At 30.2% G+C, this 22325-nt stretch overlaps 1 protein-coding gene across 1 annotated transcript in view; it reads right to left on the bottom strand.

The window, feature by feature from the left end:
* The window catches only part of LOC124355584 (alanine aminotransferase 2-like), a 28162-nt gene extending 6297 nt beyond the window's left edge, over window positions 1-21865 (bottom strand). The window contains 5 exon segments of the mRNA XM_046806746.1: window positions 626-739; window positions 3596-3729; window positions 5044-5152; window positions 5448-5537; window positions 21203-21865. Of these exon segments, the coding sequence (XP_046662702.1) occupies window positions 626-739; window positions 3596-3729; window positions 5044-5152; window positions 5448-5537; window positions 21203-21535 (780 nt within the window). The 5' untranslated portion in view covers window positions 21536-21865.
* Window positions 21866-22325: the final 460 nt, after the last annotated feature.

The raw sequence follows: 22325 nt of genomic DNA, 5'->3' as shown, positions 1-22325 counted from the left end.
TCCCTAGCTCACCAGAACTTTAATTAAACCACAAATAAATAACTCACCTCAATGAATCAAAACTTAATGAACACCAAAATGTGAATTATCATGTGGCTTGATATCCAGAGAGATTTTATCTGTAGACTTTAGACTTTTCATTAAAATATCGTTTTTACATAGACAAGAAGGTGTTCTAGGATGGTGCATGGTCCAACTATGGAACTTGGCTGAGCGTAATTTTAGTGTCAATTTCTGTTTTGTATGATTGTCTATCTGCCCACAGGACATCATGAGAATTTTATGAGTTACAGATTTGAAATTTTGTATGCAACCTCAGTGAAGACTATTATGTGACAATGGTTTGGTGTTACCTTGTTAATAATTTAAACAAGCAAGTATAATGTATAATATTTTGTTATTGCTCTACTTATAGTGAAATTTATAGTTTAAACATAAAATACTATTTCTGTAAATCTATGTATATTGTATACAGTTTTCATTTTTGTTTTTAACAGTTAATAAGACTTGTAATATAGGTTGAATGTTAAAGAATCCCAAGTATTTCCTGTAAACATAAACAATTTTTTTCATTCACTCAAACTTGAAAGGTTGTTTTCACAACAGAAATGTTGCAGTTGCTTACCTGCTCCATGTTGAATTCAGCTATGGAAGCAGAATATAGTGGATATTGGGGGATGGGAACCATCACTCCGGGCTTCTTGCCATCCACATCCTCTATCAGCAGCTTCAGCACTGACTGTAAAAAAATACCAAGGTGGATACGTTTTAATGAACATGTAAAATAATTCTTTATACTTAATTACAAATCTAACCTAACCTCATATTACATGTTACCTGGTGTTACCTAACCTAGCTTAACTTTAAGTTATTTCCAGTAAATTAACTGGTGAAAAACAGCAAGAAGAAAAAATACGGGAGAGGAAGATGGAAAAGGTGTTGGTAACAATATTAGCCTTTCCCGTACGGAATGGAAAGATGAGTTAGCACTTGCAGCTTGGTTCTATAAAGAAAAATTTATACCACTGGGAGAATCCTAGTGGTGATACTACTAGGCAGCTGAGCTGTGAGACCCAAGATCTCTACACTCTTATATGAAAAAAGATACTCTGAAATAAAAATGTGAATTAATGTTTAACTGGTCGCTCCACAATCACAGGATTAACCTTTGGCCTGTCCTCATTGTCTGGCTTATTGTTTCTTTTGTAAGTAACAGTAAGTAGTTATGTTAGCATTTTACTTTCTCTCAATATTTAATAGTTTTGTTTCTTGACAAGTCTTATGCCATTATAATGTTCTCTTCAGCTAATAAATAAATAAGTAGGGAAATCAGAGTTCAAGCAAATCCACTTGAAATACAAAACTGTTGTAACATCAGGAGATGATGAGTGCAAGATTTGCAATTAGCCAAGTGTCATGACATGACACAGCCATTTCCACACCAAAGTACACAGATTGATCCGACTTCAACTGTACAAGCACAAAATTGTGATAAAGACAGAGAAGGGAAAATAAGTCCATGATTTTTAACCAATGTTGAGGATTCAAGAGAAATTTCACTATACAGTGAATATGCAAATGAATGTCCCAATTTGATGTTGAAGTTCACACCAATGTACTGACACTTCCCAGAAGTAGTGTGATACGTTCTTAGTGATCGAATGCCTGACTTCCTGAAAATGGAATAATGGGCCCTCTTGTTTCAATCTATGTTTCATTGCTGTGAGGGTACGGCACATACACACCACAGTTAAGGAATAAAGCCTTATCGTTGAAGAGTACATTTAAATTAGATATAGTACCATATTATCTGTTATGAAAATAAATGTGATGTAAGACAAAGTAAGAAATCTACTTTTATTTTAAGTTTTAACAGTTTAAATTTGTATAAATCATTCATTTGGGAAATAAATTTCTGTCCAGGGTGTTCATCACAAAACTCTAAGATAAAAAAATCAATGATTTAATGATACAAGGTTGTGCAGATTAGTTGATATCTATAAAATCAGCAACTCATCAAGTTACATCAACATAAATTTGTAAGATTACTTGCTGGGTAACTCTATAATGCTGGGCATTTTTATTCCAATAACTAAACTGAAATCCCTAATTCACAAAGGTGTGTCTGGAATACTATAAATAATCATGTATAACACAATATACATAGTACTATAAATATTTTTTTTTCAGTAAAATACAAGAACTAATCATACAAATTTACTATGAAATTCAATGTGTGTTGTTCTTTAGTCCAAAACCTTAAAAAAATCATAACTTGGGAAATATTTTTTACTTTAAAACATATATTAAGATTTTACCATTTAACACAACATCACTTTCAAAACACTTACAATACTTCAAATATTAAATATATTTAGAATACACACACTTAGTGTGGAAAAATTAGAATAAAACATAATAGAATAATGATATTTTTTTACCTTGACACACTCAAAACTAACAATTAGACATATAAATGAACGTTAAATCAGCAACAGCTAATCACATACAACCGTTACAGTGATGACTTTCAGTTTCTTTATGTAGTTATCTGATGGTGATATTACTTATGTGGCAGATGGTTGGTGATAATGAGTGTGACAAGCCAAGAAAAATATCTCAGAAAAAATATCATCTTTTTACCCTTTAGTTACCCTCTACCAAAACTAGTGTGGCTGAAGATCATTTACCACACTTATGCAGGACTATGTTAAAGGCCACTTAATTTTTGTTGCAAATACTGTTGATGATAATGTCTATTACGACACAATGGAGAAGTGTTTTCCTTCAATTGGTTGATATTGAGGTGGAAAAGGGTCCTGTCTATTATCAGCAAGATAGAGTACTACTTCAGCTGGCATCAGAGGACTTGGTCCTTACTTCAACAACAGGTGGACTAGAAGAAGAAAAGAGTCTACTGTTCACTTGGCCTCCAAGAAGCCTGCATCTGATTTCCTTAGACTTCCTCTTTTGAAGATATGTGAAGAACCTAATACATGAAAATAAAATGTAATGTAAACTGTAACAGATACAAGATAATCACTTCTGTGGCAATCATCAAACCAGACATACTGGTCAGAACACGAGAAGAGATCTAATACTATTTGGATGTATGCCATGCCATAAACTAGGCATAAATTGAAATCTCTTAATGGTACAACAAAATCTTAAATTTTTTTTAGGATATATGTGTGTGTGTATGTTGGGATATATATACTAAACAAAAAATATCATCTCTGAAAAAAAATATTTTTACCCTTTAGTTACTCTCCACCAAAACTAGTCGCTGACGATCATTTACTTCTAAGAAAATATAAAAATAAGAATATAATATATTCATCCATTCAGTACCATAGAGAAAATTATTTAATATATGAATATAAGGTACTGTTACTGTGTTATTGAACTAAACTATTTGACTCCATAAATTCTAGGTTCATTTATGGACAGTCCTTGTATTACTTACTGAATACTGAAAAAGGTTTGAAATAGACACCTTGATCCTGGTAACAATGCCTGTAACTATAGGTTATAATTTAGATAAAAATCCAAATCATACTTAAAACATAACCACTGTGTGTAGAGGAGAACAGACCTTGATTCCATCAGAAGCGCCGGCCGACAGGATGATGTTCTGCCAGTCACTTGGAATGCCTCCATCCCTCCTCTCTATGTACTGAGCGGCGTGACGGCGTATCACTTCGATGCCAGGAGAATCTGTGTAGGATCCTGTGGCAACAAGTCTGTCATGAAATGAAGGACTATTCATCATTTGTTCATGGCTGCCCATAAATTAAATGATTGGCTTTCCTGTTGTTTGCGACCCCTCCCACCCCAACCAACTATCCCACCGTAATTAAGAAATCTGCAACCCTATCCCATTTAAAAATGACATATTATTAATCTTTTCTTTTTGTAATTTTTTCTATCATAAAAATACTACTAGTGGATATTATTAATTAACTTTTACAACTTTTTTTAATTTTACTAAATATATAATCGAATCCATCACTTAATTAAATTTAAAAGAATTCCACAGGAATCAGAAAATATTTTTAACGTCACATTATTTTATTTTTAAACTCAACTGACTTTTAATAATAAACTTTCACTATCATTTTGATCTGCAGCCAATAAAATAAAAAACTAGGTAAAAAAAATAAAATAAAAAATAAAAAACTAGAGTTTTGTAATGCTACATAGTTATGGTTTACTTCTGAACTGTTCTGGCTTGTTTATAATTTCCAGGTAAGTCTACTTAACTGTGGAGGATGGCTGTTGTAGTGAGTGTAGGTTCTTTAGTGTTGCAATTATAAACATGACAAGAGTACTGTCCCCAACCCACTATGACATAAAGAGGGTGGAACAGAGTTAGTCTCCCCTTTTTCCACGGTGACATGGCTAAGATATAGAGCCTGCTATCCCTCCTCATCGGATCTCGAAGGAGGTGGTCCCTACCACGAACCTTACCTATCCTGAAAATCCTGTCACTCTGGAACCAAGTGCAAAGGTCCATTAAGGGCTAAGTGCAATGAGAGGTTTCCTCAAGAAGCTCTCATTGCACTTAGCCCATTTCATACAATACAGATTAGATTTTAAACTTTTAAAAATATTGTTTTTTATACAAATATTCTGAAGGAATTTCAGAAATATGTTATTTTGAAAGAGGAGAGAATAAATGATAAATACTAAAGAAGACTTCTCTGCTCTTCACTTCTATCTTTTGCTTTTTGATATAATCATCACATTCTCTTCCAATCAATTTTGATACGCCTTCACAAAAATGAAAATCATATACTCCTTCAACAGATTGCTTAGGTGCTGTTTCCTTCCAGGGAGAATTGGAAGGAAAGAACTCTTCCTTCACGTGCCCGTTGAATGGGACCTTCAGTTAGTAGAAGAATGGGTACTGGAATTCACAGAGGTCATTTGGGAGGAGAGGTCACATTTATAAAGCTCATGACTTATTATTATACAATAATAATAATTATTATATACAATTAAACCTTTATTTTATATCCACAACACACATTGTACACTTACCTACACTTCCACCTCTACAGCCGGCTAGAATGTCTCTGGCTCGTTTCTTCACATCTTCTGGGAATCTGGAATCATTGAAGAGTTCGGGCAACGAGACCAGGGCCAGCACCTGAATGAAGATTAAGATTACACATCTTGAATGTAAGATAAAACATTTGGCTACTACATTACGACTAATTTGCTAATTGAATAATTTATTAGACAACATGTTCATTAACTCGGAAGTTGGGCCCTAGTCTTAAAGAAAAAGAGATCAAGTGAAAAATTTAGACAATATACAATTGGAAAAAATTTGATGATTTTTCAAAGTTGAGGAATGAGATTGAGTAAGGAAACCCCATATTAAAGTTACTGCTTGAGAAAGAGAAGCCATGCATTTCTTCTCATATAATTATGAAACTCACCTGTCTAATAAAGGTGATGGGGACCTGCCCCATTGCATGGCAGTCTCCGATGTTTGCTTTGATGACTTCATTGAAAGGCTTTTTCGCACCCTGGAAGAAAATGTACTGAGATGTTTTAAATTATACAGAAACAACTTAAATGTATTAATAGCATAATTTACTTTAAGACAGCATAATCCTTCAAAGACAATAAATTGTAAAATGCTATTTTATGATGTCACTTTGGGAAATACCACCACTTCAAAGCTCATCTTTCCTGAGAAACTTAATATGGACTTGTAACCAATTCAGTATTGCATGACTCACAGACTACAGATAAACACGTACCATCTCATCTTACACTTCCTAGAAGTCTCCAGGGTAACCTAATCTTCTGATTATCCACTAACCACAGATATTAATTATCTTCTACCTTGAATTATCAATTTTGTAGACTTTTTAATCTCACGTACGGTACATAATCTTTACATGCATGATCCCTACAAAGCCTTATAAAATTATTGGAATTTTCCCACCTACACTAGCTACTTCCAGACATATCTTGTTATCGACTAATGATATTGATGACTTATATCATCCACCAATAAAAGGATGTTGGTCCAGTGGCGTAGACATGGCCAAGGAGTATTCAAAAGGATGCTGGAGAACAATAAATCTATCGGGAATTCTTAAAAGGTGTGCGTTGCGTGCAAAAGGGCTCTACCACAACAGCCCCTTTAATTTTAAGATTTTAAAGTATTTGTTTGATTTGGGTTGATTTATTTTTATTTGTTCAACTGCTCATTAACGTTGTTAGGTGTAACTGATTGTGGTAGCGTTAGCATTTTTTTTGTCAATAATATTTTGTTTTTATAATATATACAGTATTGATTTGTCATAATGGTGTTTATACAATTTTATTACAATTAGTTACTATTTATTTACTGTTGTTGTTATTATTACTCTTTTATTACCTTTACTGTCTATTTATAAATAAAAATGTATTTTTATGTACATTAACAACTTTTAATGTTTATTTGTCTGTATAGATGAATTGTGACTAAACGTGTTATAAAATAAAAAAGTGATAAAACTATTATCACCAAATGGATCACTAATTTAGATGACCTTGGTGCGGAAGATCAGTACTATTAGTGATATTGGTTCTGGAACCAATCCAGACATAACAACAATGAGAGCTGACTGTAAAAAATAGTCTACAGCTGTAACACACCACCACCTGCTACAACTTAAAATAGGCTTTTAGGACATTGTTGGTGTCAGTAGCATGTATTGAAATGTTCAATGGTGTATTATTATACAAATTGTGTTGAATCAATTTCATAGATCAATAGCATGTTTAAGTAGAGTAATAGTAAGAAGAAAACAATTGTCAAATTAATGATTTGATATTTTTATTCATTTTATTCGAGAACAAAAAAATCCAGTGGGACCCTGTGTCGGAAATGTAGCAAAAACAGTGACGTGATAAAAATGCAACTGTAATACCACCAGGACTGACACAATCTGTTCAAGCATGGAAAATAAGCAGATGTTGAAAATATATGTTTCAGTAAAAAGCAATAAAACCGGAAACTTCTGAAGCAATGGATTTCTTGTGTTAGTTGAGAAGCCAGTAGGGCACATATAACGAAGTTCTAGATTTCACATAGAGGGACCTGCAGAAACAGTGTAGGCTTGATATCTATCAAGATACAATGTACAAAAGAGGAGGCAACTTGTATTTCATTCGCACAGTGAGTTAAGTGTCTGTGCTAAGTAATTTATACAATGATATAGTGGTGAGTATCAGAATAACCAGTCATTAAGATTGGCTCTTTATTAAACATAATTGATTAGATTGTCTTTCACTGACATATATAATCATTGGTACAGAATGTGGCCATGTCATACCACAAACTTCTTGGTAAGTTCAGTGCTCTCATACTATAATATCTTTCTACTACTGTCTGGAATCAAAAGTATAGTTAAAAGAAACATCACTGATTTAATTTTAAACATCCAGACTGTATTGAATGGAACATGATGCCCAGCAGAGCTTCAAGTGCTGCACAAGGATGTTATTTGGGAATTGGATAAAGTGGAGGAGGTAACATGGGGTACAATTGATCTTGTCTACTTAGGTTGGTGTTCAGACCTACTTCTATCTTTTTTCTGTCCAAATTCTTTAAAAATCTTAAATAGTTTTGATTCTTGACTCCATATACAGGGTATCCCCAAAATGGGTAACCAGCATTCCAGAAAATTGTTCCGATCATCAAGTAAGATAAAATCGAATGCAACAGGTCTGAAAACATTTTTTTTTTTTTACCTGTTTGCATGTGTATTATAACAATTATTTTATTTATAAAAACTATTTTAACTAAAGTACTGAAATTTGGTGATTGTAACTAAAGTACTTCTACATATAAATTGTGATTGTATTTAAGTAGAATATTTAAAAATAAAATAAATTTATACCTATTTACAGTTTAAAATGACCACTGTTTTCATATTTTAATACCAAATGTTACAGAAACTAAATTTTGTTGCTAATACACAATAAATAATAACATATGTACAATTTAATCACAAAACCAATGATACCAAACTTGCCAAAATCTGTCAAAGATTGATTGAGTACTTTTAAAACAGATAACAGTTTCTACTTTGTCTTATTACTGTATTAGAATACTAGAAAGTTTAATCTTTCAAATATTGGTAACAATGTAATCTAATGGCACTATCCTGCTATATGATCAGTTATTCGCATGCTAAGGTTTAAACATGTTTAGTTCAACAACGCTTGTGTACAAACATGCATCTTACTATTTTTTAAATTAAAAAAAAGCATTTATAAATAAGTAGGATTACTAGATAGTGAAAGGATGATCAACATATTACAACAAATGGTAAATCTGGAAGAGACATATTAAAGTACTACAACATAACTAAACATATGCAACTTAAACTATACAATTAATGAGATTGTATGTCCACAGTAATGACCTATCAAAATCCACTAAAATTTAAAAAAGGTAAGGGAATTACTGGCCAGGCACCTTTTCCAAGTAAAATGTAGAATAGCTGTTCTTCAATTATTATATAATGATTGAAAGCAAATTTTAAATTTTTTAATAATGTTCAGTATTTTTAGAATATAGATCGTAAGATAATAAGTAACAAGTTTTAGTTATTTTGAAAAAAAAAAAACTTATACCACTGTGATTTATTTACCCAAATACAGAACAAAATAATGTTCTAGAACATTATCTTGACAAGTAATGAACTATCAAACTCATTCTACTACAATGAGTACAATGAAGTTGACATATTATTGAGTGTATAGCGGTGAATAGATAAGATGTGGACTAGTTGATGCAGACGACTTGGAATACAGACAGGTACAATTTTATCACAAAATAAATTCAGAGATATCAATGTTTTTCCTGTCAGGCTGAAGAAAAACAATAGAATATAATAATAGTCTACTAAAATTTGTCAAAGAACACTTCCTCATGAATATTTCAAAATCTAAAACATTGTAATTTGATCACTGGAATCATTTACAAATATCATCAAATAATTTGGGTATTGTCCAACCATTTTCTGTCCGAAATGACTACTGGAAGATATTGTCCAATTGATTTTTTTTGCAAAGGGCTGTTTTGTAGAAACATTTATATTTCGTGTACATAAAAACTTTGTTTGAGTGTCTGAGTTTTTCTGATCACTTTCATTTTCTTCTATTAGGAAATGGACACAAACAAGCAACAAGCGTGAGTACAGAAACAAATAAGACTAATACAAAATTGTTAAAATTTTATATTTATCTTTAATTTTGACCCCAAAAATCAATAGAGTTCTTCCTTAGACCAAAAGGAACTTGTGTACCTTGTTTCAAGACCTTTCTACAGAAGGGTTATCTCATACATGGAGACAGACAGACGACACAATTTAAGAAGACACTATTAGATCCTTACTAAAAACCTTTTCCTAATAATAATCTCATATTTTTAATATTGTGCAGCAAGTAAAACTGTTACACTGTTACAATTTATCTGTTTGTTGTCTGTCAAGCTAAAAAAATCATTTCTGATCAATTCAACTATCCACAAATAAGAGATTGAACTACCAGTACTGTAACTGATTATATAGATTGGTGGTGAACGACCTTGACAAGACCTTCACGGACAGCTGTAACAATATCTACAATTAGCACGCTACCTGACAGTCAGCCTCCCACACTCACAGTCCAATAACAACAGATTTAATCTCTTTCTAAGTGATCCAGTCCATTGCCACCACACAGACCACGAGCAACTGTAGTTTCTATAAAATAACTTCTACCAAAGATATTGTGGTTAAATTTAATTTAAAAAATAATGAATTATATAGTATTTATTTATTGGTACTTAAAAAGATTAATTTATTAAACATTTTTATTTTTATATTATTTAAAATATCTGTTTTTATTTTACAATCAAATTAAAACACGAACATAACATTAAACATGAATATATTGTATTTTGAATATTTGTTGTTTCAAAATTAAGTAATACAGACACCTTGAGTCTCATCTCTGAAATAAACATTCATCACTTCACTTTATTATATTCATTCCCAATTCACAATTATATTCCCTCCAAATATCTCAACATTTATATTAATTTTAAATGGTAATTACTTAGTACAAATATATTTTGAATAAATATAAATAATTCTTTTCTAAATAAATTAGTTCCCACCAACAAAATGTCTATTACAAAACAAGAGCTGCTTATTTTAGATATAATAAAACTGTCAGGAATATTTAAAAATAAGGTATATTAAAAAACCAGAATTTTAGGATATTTAACATGGCTTTTTGTGGTAAAGGAGTCAATTATACAATTCAATATCCAAATAGAATCATGCTTCTACAAACCGGTTATAGTGTTTTTTTAAGTAATTAATCACTAGGAAAAACTATTTATTCAATATCAAAGCCAAAGTGTATTCCACTGACTTACAATACAAAAGCGTTGGATACGTTATACAATTAAAAATCAAATACTTGCACTAGACCTAATAAAGTTTGTGATCATGGATTCAAATTAGAATGATGCTGGGTAGTTTTTCAATCAAATTAGTTACCTTTGTAAATACAGTTTTCTTTAAAATTTTAATTTACTCTCTATTATGTCTTCTATTTGGGATAGATTTAACTGAAGAAAAAAAATGTTTACAATATTCTTATACAGAATAACAGGTGTTTCTAATTAGTTAGGACTAAGTTGAAATATTTTAATGTAATTTATTTGTTTTATTTTGTTGAACCCTTCTTGATATCAGAGGCAACTTGACAGATAATACTACCCAGTGGGACTGAACATATTCATAATGTTGTCTATTATTACAAGAATGCTGTTTAGTTTGAGTTCAGTTAGCCTTCTGTTGTTTGTGCAAGAAAATGTACAACATATGCACACATGCCCATGTGTGCACATGCGTGTGTTTTATATACAAAGTAAAGCTTAATTTGCACATACTCTTCATTTTAATTAGGATATTGTACAAATAATGTTGAAACATGTCTTGTGCAATGTTATAGGCATTTACCAAATTTAAAAATGCTAATCTTTTCCCTGAGGACGTAAAAATATGTAATGAATTTCCATAAGTGTAGTAGACTAGATTTTTGCAACTTTTTAAATGTTTAAAACTTTTAATTATATATTTAAAGCCCTAAATAACAATATTGTACTGTCTCCTGAAGACTCCTAATTATCTATGTAGTCTGATTATAGTGAACCAAACACTAGGAACCGTCATGTCTTTTTAATAGCGGTATAAATCAGTGCGCAGCATATAAAATTCCTCCTCTGACAAAAACAATAAACAATGATTTAATATTGCACTCCTTTCCAAAATAAGGATGAAAATTAATTATGTATACTTGTAATTAGAGAATAATTAGCATCTCTAATTATTCTTGAACTATTTCCTTACTGCTTTGATACGTTATGAAAGTTTAAATTTGTGTAATCGGAAATACAAGAAGCCAAGGTTACCATCCAAGAGTCAAGAGTCTTGTTCATTGTCTCAAACCTGAGACGATAACAACAGAGTAAACACAGACAAGCCTCTACTATGGACACGAGGGTCAAGTCTAACAACTCTTCAGATGAACTAAGAAGACTACAGTTCAAGAGAGTCCAAACCACTTAAAACCTAATTTACGTGCTTTAACTTTACTAATTAGAGTCTAACAGTCTTTACTGTACAAGAGAGTGGAACTTTCCATTGTACTCCTGTGTATATTGGACAAATCTAACTCAAAAATCTCCCTTTTTTATCTGATTTCCCGAAATAAATCACAATTAATTTATGACTGATACACTTTTTTTGTATTAACTAATACTGAATTTCAAAACCAATATTTAGTTGTATTAAAACAATCAAGACACATACTTTCAATAAATAAACATAAAATTGTTTTAGAATTTTAACAATGTTTTACTTACTATACTCAATTTGATTAAACTGACAGATAATAAAAACTTAATGCATTAAAAATCATCCCCTACTGAATTTTGCATCTAAATCTATTTGTTCTTATCAGTTTCAAAAAAATTTAAAAAGTTATAATTATTAAAAAACTAATAAAGTCTATGTTGAGTTCTTCTTAGTTGAGGGAGACTTGTTCCTTACGACTTAATCATTTAAGATTAGATTAACATGTTCAGTGCTGCTTAAAAATATATTGTGATATTATATTATACTAACAACTGAAATTCATTTTTCAGTTCATAAAATTCATAACTGCAAATAAACTGGTGAAAACAAAAGTATAACCAGATGAAACTATTAGTGATAAAGAAATAATAGGTAGTATCATAAAATGGCAGAATACGCAGCATGTCTAAAAATGGTTTTAACGTTGATACATGTCAGGCACACAGTGTCTAAGGGCACCACCAGAACTAAATGCATTAAAAAGGAGTCTTGTCTGTAAAATTATAAATTTACTTAATTTGTTATATATAAAATCAAAGGACATTATGGTGTGATAATATTTTAAAACCTTCAAAAAATTAATAATTTATAATTCTAGTATAAAAATTTGCATGTAATATACTAAAAAACAATAAACTTTTTATTTCAAGTAGGTCCTACAGAGTCTCACAATGTTTAGTCAAATTTTAATTCTGTCAAATAAAACATTAATGATCTATTATCAATTGGGTCTTCTACTAGTTTTGAACTTGATTTCATTCTAACAAACATTAAATAAATTTTAAATTTTATTTAACAACAACATTTGATTTTTTAACAGATAACTAATAAAACAATACATAATTAGTAACACATCAACTTATACCAGTGAACATATTTATATTATTCAATGTATAATAAACAATTGTAAAACATTAACAAAATGTACAAGTACTTTCAAACATACAAACTGTCACAATATGTTTTTAGAAACACAATAGTGACATATCGACGAAAAGCATACTTATCTAATCAAAATATAATGTAATTTCCTTGCATGTTGTTATCCTACACTTGTGATCTATTATCTTGCACATGCTTATAAGTTATATATCATTCATTTTTCAAGTCAAACATAATAATAATTGAAAATCAATGTGAATTACATTACATTCCTTTTAATCTATTGATTTTATTAAGAAGATCCTGTTAAAAAACCAGAAACTGATTTATGATAGTAAAATCAGCTATAAATTGTTCTCTTAAGACAACATTAAACACATTTTAATCCCCAGTTTATTCTAGTTCCCTGGCCACAATACAGACACAATGAAGAATCAGAATCAGATCCAGTAACTGAAAACACATTTCTTGAACCTAAGTTAGAAATTTGTAGACTCTACAATTTCCAGAAAAAACATTATAACCTTGATAAAGCTGATGATGATTTAACAATCTTTGCTTTGATATAAACTTTAGTAGGCTTACAAAAATTTACTTTTTTATTTTCTAACTTTAAATACATTTTAGAGAAGGTAGAAGATGATTTTAACGGTTTAGGTACAAATGTTAATCAACTAAATGTAAAAACCATTATTTTTCTATTGTACTGTTTATAGACTAACTTGCTTAGTTAAACATATAATACACGATTAGAATACTCAAATAATTATGTTTATATACTATAGTATATTTGATTATTGGTTCCAAAATATAACATTGACTTCCCTTACATGAACTTGATGAACAAAGGAAGAACATCTAATTTATAGAGAAATGCAGATTTTAATCTAAAAATGGTAATAATTGAGGCATAACAAATGTAAGAGAATTTTATAATGTTTAAGATTATTACTGAGTTGTTCATAAACCAAAACTGTTTTTATTTTGCTATGGTTCTTGCTCCACCACTTTGTCACAGTTGCTCCAGTCTTCACTAAATTATTTTTTGGTAAGGTCTTTTACTCTGTTTTGCTGCCGTCTTTTTACAAACACATCCTCGCTAAATTCTTAATTTGTTTATGCTAAACTCTCTACTTTGCTGCCATTTATCTCTTAGATTGCTACAGTCCATTGTACACTTTCCGTTTTCATTCAATCTCCTTGCTACAGTCCTCTGTACAGAATGTTACTACGGTCATTACACTCAACCATGTTACACTGTTTTTGCAACAGATCTTCTTACACATTGATAGCTACATTTGAGTTGCAAACTTTGCTACAGTACTAACCACATTCTTGTTTGCTACAGTTTTGCTGCAGTTCTCATTTCATTCTCTTTGCAACAGTGTTAAAAAAACAAATAGTTAATACAAGTACAACTCAATTTGCTGCAACATTGTTCACTAGTTGTGAACAACTATGTTTTCCTCATTTCTAATATATTACAATATTAATGAGTGTTATTTTTGTTATTTTGTCTTCAGCATTTTGCCCTTAACTCCAATAACCAGCAGAGAAGATAACACAAACAACAATTTTAATAAATGACAATGAACTGTAAATTTAAGTTTGTAATTATTATTAATGGATCATTTTTTTATTTAACAAATTAATAATAAATAATTAGAGTAAAAATGTACCTGTATTACTGTCAAACTGAACAGAATACTTTATTTTAAAATTACCAACTTATGTACAAGATTCAGAATTTTAAACTAAAAAAAACTATTATAAACTACATACAAAGTCACATTGGCAGTTATTTAAAGTCAGCATTGCATTTTCAATTAGACTTTATACATAGAAAATGCATTTTGAATAAAATTATATGAGCGACTTGAGTTACTTCAGTAGACCAAGTAACACATCATTCCTGTTAAATATTTGACATTCTCATTTTTGTAAATAAAGTATAATTTTTTAAATAATCTATTCATGTTTAGCCTTTTGTTCTGTTAAAGTTTAACAATAATACAGGAACATTTTTATTTTAAAATACCCACAATTAAATTATCAAACTGTGAAAAACAGTTTTTAGCATACAATTCTGACTCTTATAAACATTTTAAATTAAACTATTAATACATTATTAATGTTTTGTTCTGTTAATGTTTGACAATATCACAAGACCTTTTTTCATTTTAAATTTCCAAGATTGAATTATTTTTGTGAACAAAAGATAAGTTTTATGCATGTAACTTCCATATTTCTAGTTATGAATGAAAGAATTTGTCTTACTCCAATAAAGATATTTTTATAATTTATTTTAAAATATTTCTGATTTTTTTTTATTTATAAAATATATATTGTGTGTCAACTAGTGTATTTCGTTGAAAGATTGAATGAGATCTTCAATATTCTGTACCAATCCAAACAAATAAATGTCCAAACAAGAAGAGAAAAAAACTGTATTTCTTATTTGCAAGTTCTAATGTAATTTATTTAAATACTGTTTTTAATACTAATTTTCTTTATAGAAAGAGACAGCAAATGTTACATGTACATGATCATAAATAACACTGATGTGAATTTGTACTTAAAACTCAAAATTTTTGATATTCACCAGATAGTTTGTTGACATTTGTCTGGTAAAAAGCCTAACAGTAAGTGAGCAGATTGTCTAACAGCAATAGATTAATATGGTTTTAAATATTTAATTTGAAACTGTTACTTCATAATTGGCAGCCTATATATAAATTGGTAATATTATAAAACATTTAAATATTTTGTTGGCACATTTTCTTTACATATGAGTGACTATATAAAAATGTTTCTATACAACGCTTTGTGGAAACTAATAGCGTTTGTCACTTTTAGTGATATTGTATCAGAGTTCACAGAGCATTAGGCAACAGACCAGGGTCAAGCAGTTACACTTTGATCCCAATAACACTTCCGTATCTGTACTCGTCACTGACGCGCCTTGCTTTTTATTAAATTATCAGTAAGAGGCCATTACATTATGTTTATTAGCCATGTGCTTGAGTTATGACATTCTCCTCTGTACCTCCTAAAATATTAATTCTTTACATTATCAGTACGTCGAACACTAAGTTTGATAATATTATATTTTAACAGACATAATAAATTTTATACCCATTATTATTTTTGTCACACAAATATATCTATCCCACAACTTAATGTAAAAAAGTCTCCTAAGGAGTATAACCAGTTTTCCGTTAGTTTATTTGTATGTATCTTTTAAATGAATGAAGAGGGAGTTCTTTTATTTCTGTAGGCAAAACGTTAAAAAAATCTAATACTGCTATCATAAAAACTTAAGTATGAACCAAAATTGTAATTAATTTGAAATTATTTCTAGTTTCATGGCTGTGTACTTTTGAGTAATCCCTAATTCTGTGTCTATTCCCCTTCACAAATGTCAAAAATGTATATGCTTTAAAAATAGTGCTGAACAGTATCCATCGTGCCTGGCTACAGACATGATTCGCAAAGCTCTTTTCTGCAGCACAAATATATGTGAGACTGATGATTGATTATGTTTATACAATCTGTAGCATTAACTATGTTTGCATCTTAAGAGGTAAAGTTATCCAGAATCAGATTCTTTATTGAACGTATTCATGTAGAACAGAACAAAAGTCAAAATACATGTTTATCTTACAGGAAAAGTGTGATAGTTAGTGTTTGTAAATTATTCTTCATGTTTTCTTTAGTCAAGGGTTCTCTCTAAGAATTCTTTCTCAGGTCTGTCTTCCAGCCATCTTATCAATTTTCTTCTTAAGCGCTGTCCATTTTCTTTCTTGAGGTGGTCGAGCATATTGTTATAAAACAAAGCTCCTTTGTAGCTGGACTTTTTTTCATAAAAATTTAAATGATGAGTTGGCAGCAGCACAAAACTGGTTACGTTTTGGGTGTTAATCTAGTGTAAATCACTGTGCCTGTCTTGATTAGTCCTGACTACATGCAGGATGACTTCTCTTATGTTATAGTGACACTACAATTAGTATTTTGTTTTTTAAAAGGTTCTTAACAACTGTTACTAGTTTAGTCCAGCAAGGCACCTACTTGCTCTTTTCTGTTGGATAAGAACTCTTTCTAGGTTTGAGCTGGCTATTATTGCCAACACAAATCTCAGGTGGGATTCAAAGAGTGCAAAATACACAATTTTTGCTGTTGTATTCTTACTTGTTTGTTTAGTTCGTCGGGTGATGTAAATTCTACCTGCCTGAGCTTTTTACACAGCTGGTCCATATGAGGTTGCAATGTAAAGTTCTCATCTATCATAACTCTAAGGTACTTGGTGTGTTTTCTATCTCTTCATATCAGGTAGTCCAGTATCAATTTCTTTTTTCTAGTTTCTGTAAGCCATCTGCTGAGTTTTCCCCTCAATCAGCACAACGTCATTTGAGTAGTAGTATTGCTTAGTTATAATAAAAGCAATATTGGTTTTTATTTCAATCTGCATATTTGATTTTTCTGCTACTGATATAACAGTGTCATCTGCAAACATGACAGTATAGAAGATATCTATAAGTTGGTTTGGTAGGTCATTTGTTAGCAGCAGGAATAATACAGGATCCAACACTGATCCTTAAGGCACACCTCTCTGTACTACTGTTAAGGTTTATTATGTTTTTGTCAGTGTGTTATAAGAGAGACATTAGATAGCTGTAGACTAATGGTACAGTTTTTTAGTAGAAGTTTGACTGACTCTCCCTGCCAGATTAGGCACGATTTTAATTAATATATTTTATTAGAGATTTTAATGCAGATTAAAAGACAGACGTGTCAACAATAACAAAAGTACGTCAGCAACTAATTACATCAGATCTAACTGATTAAATTAAATGGTTTTGAGTGTAATCACTGATGGTCCATGATAGCATAGGTCAGGTATGTCACGAGAGATAGTTAAAACTGGGCCATCGATTTGGCAGACATTCACCTGCTTGAACAACTGCACGCCAAAACTATATTTGGATTATTGCAACTACGATACAACTTGGACACTATTCCCAAGGCCTTAAAAACTATTTACTGGATTAAAAAACAATTTCTAAACAAACATGATGTCGCAGAACATTTAATAAATAGAATGTTATGTTATAAAAACTTGAAAAAATATATCACACTAAGGGCTTACCTCAAATTCCTATAATATGACCATTACAAAAATTATTTAATATTAAAATGTGTTGATTTGGTTATCAAAAGCCCTCTAAGATACTGGTAAATTTTAATGATACAAACTTTTTAAAAGTACTCTATGTTTTTTTTTACAAGACCAAACATAGTGAATTAAAATTATATTAGATAGTAATAATATATAATAAAAATAAACTAACAAACTAATAGAGTACCCAAGTTATGAAAATAATTATTTTAAATCTTCCTTACATGAAATAATATTATTTGTACCCTAGATTTGCAATAATAAACTAAGATATTCTAGCCAGTTCACATCTGTAATTTTACAATATGCTCTATAAAGGCTATTTATATTTTTAATTATGCTTATGCCTTAATACAAATGGTGTTTTAAACTTTAGCTTCTTATTTAACAAGTTGGTAATTGATAGACTCTTCTTATTTTAATGTAAAATGAAACATTAAACTTATTATGAATCATGTAGGCCTAAAAAAAAAAATATTACATGGCAATAATAAACAAAGCAAACTAGTAAAGAGCAATTCCTTTAAGATGGAATTAGTGATGTAAAATTCCCGGGAATTTATATCGAGGAAATAATCCCAGGGAATATTGCCAACAATATTTCCAAAATTCATAAATTTCCGGGAATCTATGATCAATTAACAAGATAGCTAAAAATAACTGTAGATTAATAGGTAAAAGCAGTAATTATGGTTAAATCAAACTCAAAACTGAAACATATTTTTAAATAAAATTATAATTAAATAAAATCCCTGAGAATTGATAATTTTAAAATCAAAATGGCTCAAATTAATAGGTCAATATGGTAATTTTGCGATAAAATAAAGCACACACAATCTTATATGTTTAAAATATATTATTATTGATCAAATAAAAACATCAGAAAAATTCTCACTTTTGTATTGTAAGAAAAAAATTACCCATTAAAGTTCATTGACATTAAATTACCCTTAAGAGATAAACCATCGGTTTATGATGAACTTAGCATTTTTTTTAAATTTTTATCTTAATACTTTTTTATTTCAACATTTCTACTGTCTGTTTTAAATTATAAATAAAATATTTGGATATAGGTTTATGTTTTTGGATCTGAACTTAACCTCCTTGTTAGAAATAAACTAATTTTTTGTTTGTTTTTAACGTTTTAGAGATCAAAGAATTAATTAAATATTTTATTAGGCTTTAATTCCTGCATTGTTTATTAAAACATGAATGTACTAAATAGTATGGTAATATTGACAATTATTAACCTAATAATTATACATTTTGAAAAGCTGAAAAAGCGTAAAGCAGCATTGTATTTATAAAAATAGGTAGTTTTTTTAATATTTTTCCCAGGATATTGTTTATACAGGAAATTAAATTAATGGAATGATTATTATGAATGGTAATTTTGAATAAATTCTCAGGATATTGTTTATACAGGAATACAGTTTATTCTTGGATTAAAATATATGAATTTACTTAGTTAACCTAGTTTTAAGGTCCTTTAACTGTTAATGTTAAAAACTTTCAAAATTTTAAAACGTTCATAAATTTTAAATTTTTGGGAATCTTTCCAGGCAAAAGAAATATTCCCATTTTATAACTTCCCTCCCACTGGGAATATTCCCAGCCCACGTTACTAGTTGCAATGGTCAGAGCCCTCTTGACTACAGTAATAAAAATTATATAAAAATATTAAATAACTATACATTCAATGAAATAGCACTGTCTATATGACACGAAGGCCTACGAGTTAGTAATGATGTATTATAACTCATGGGGGTTGGTATTACATTCAGCTAGTGAGATGTGGGCATGCAGTAATACTTACTTTAATCCTCCATTGAAAACATACTAATTATCAAGCCGAGTAACAGGTAAAAGATCTATGTAGAAGCATAGTATTGTCTATGGAGTAATGTATTGGGAGGATTATAGCTTACTACGTTAGGGTTAACTAAAAGTGATGTACAACTAAGCTTTAACCGAGCCTTTAGTACTACATACATACATGTCATGAATCATATTTTCTAAAGTCAAAATGAACAGTTGAGAAAAATAGAAAACACGTACTTCGCTTTAAATGTAAATAGAGATATTAAGATATGTTTTAACACACTCTTCACTGCCTGATCATAGGTATAAGAAAAACACTACTGTGTCACTGAACACTTGAAAACCGAGCTAAAAACAGTTAATGAAAAGCTATTAGAGTGACTATACAAATTTTAATGTGTACACCTTCACTATAATATCTAAGGTTGCAACTACAAATTAAGTAGTAAATCTATTAAATAAATGTAAATACATATTTGCTTATAATTTGTTTTTTATATTTAGGTAAAACAGCCTACTTTTACATTTTTAAACTAAATCTGATACAAGTGACAATTTGATTGTTTCATATTATAATCCAAATATTCTAATGGCTTTCTGGCTGTTTTCCCTTATGAAGCATTTGTTGGTTCAATAATTAACTTAGCACCGCCAATACATTAACATCATACGCATAAAATGTGTTTATGTGATAATAATATTGTTCATAGCCTGTAAGTTAATTATTATTTTATCACCCTTACTATTCCATTAAATTTCCGTACATTTTAGACACTCCTTATTTATTGGATAAAATTCCAAAAACCCATAATATAGTAGTTGGAATGATTGATTTGAATTACTAATAGAGATAATGTACTTAATTTAAATTGATCAAGACTACAATTCCTATGGTACAAGTAGCCTACCTGTATTAAAACTAGCCTATATTATAATGGTAAGATGAGTAGGCTTATTACTCATGTCAGAATAAAAGATAGAAATAAACCATGCAACTCAAAATACAAATGCTAGTAAGTAATTCACTCAGTTTAAATGAATTATTAAAGTGTTGGTTTTTTTTCCTCTTTAAACTTTGGCAAGGATACATTTTGTTTAGCTTTAGTTCCAAACACAATTTAATCTAGAAAAATATATAAATATGAGGTAAGATCAAGGACTAATATTATCTAATCCATCCTCAGTGTTTAAAAATATCCGGATTAAGCAAGAAATTACACAACTATGACACAACTGGAAAATTTTGTTTAGGTATAAGTTACAAATTAAATAATTAGTCATTTCTTCCAATGAATTAAATCAATTTGTCAAAATCAAAGAGGAAGACTGCACTTTGGAATTTGACTTTGAGGTGATTGAAATGACATTGAGAAAACATAACCTTAAATAGAAAACTTACCTTTTCTAATTCTTTTTCTATTTCAGATGCTCTTATAACCAGGGGGCCTCTGACAGCATACTCCATTACCTTTATTGCAGGATTCATATTTTCGTAAGTCACACATTTTACACAGGGTGCTGCTTGAGCTGACATTCTTTTTGATTCAAATGTTGTGTTTGTAGTTGTCGCTGACAAAACAGACGACGTCGTTCTTCGTGGATTGCCGGAAAATGATCGCTTATGGTTCGACTTCGGCACTCCGAACCAACTACACCTTTGAATAGCAATTCTCGACCCATTGCTAGCCATGTCTTTAATTAGAGGTAAAGCAACTAATCTTGAGGGAGACATTATGCAGTCTAGTTATTGTAATTCAGAAAACTACTATTTTTAAAAAGGCGTTCACTATGAATTCTAACACTAATATATTACGATCAGCTGTTGTACAACAATGTTCACTTGATCACCTTTGAGCACTGTATCAAGGCTAATGAATAATTAATCATTTGTTTATGGCAGTAACAAGATTACGAAATTGCTGTTCGTTCGATAAAGCGCGTATTACTAGCGTTGAGAGCTAAGGAGCTCCTCCGACTCGACTGTTTTGAAATCAGTTCAGTAAGTCAATTTTGGCACTGCATTGCACTGGCGCAACTTGGCACCAAAACATCTGTTTGGGGGAGGGGGGCGTGTGGGAGCGGTCAATAAGTTCGTTCAAAGTCTGGTTGATTCAATTTATATAGGTGGCGATTTTAAGCTATCATTGTTTATTTGTATCTAGTATGTTATTGTTGTACTTTATAATAAGAAAACAAATAATGTTATTACTTTATCTTACATAATAATTCTGTAAGGTCAATAATATTTTATCAACCTTGTAGGTTGCTAATATTTGTAATTTATTTAAAATAAAAAGAACTTGGGTAAATTGAAATTTCTGAAAATCGGTTCTCTGATCCCCCTCGCAGAGAATAAAAAATAAGAAATATAGTATGGTGGAGATACCATAACCATGCATACAAATCAAATTTTTATTAATAATTTATAGTGGGTCTATTTCAAGATAACCGTACTTGGAGTTAATGCACATTGATTAAAAAGCTGGTTACCCCAACTACGAAATAAGTGAAAGCAAATATTG

This window comes from Homalodisca vitripennis, chromosome 2, assembly GCF_021130785.1.
Source record: "Homalodisca vitripennis isolate AUS2020 chromosome 2, UT_GWSS_2.1, whole genome shotgun sequence".
NCBI lineage: Eukaryota > Metazoa > Arthropoda > Insecta > Hemiptera > Cicadellidae > Homalodisca > Homalodisca vitripennis.
Note: the sequence above shows the minus strand (reverse complement) of the source record. Positions and strands in the feature narration are given on the sequence as shown.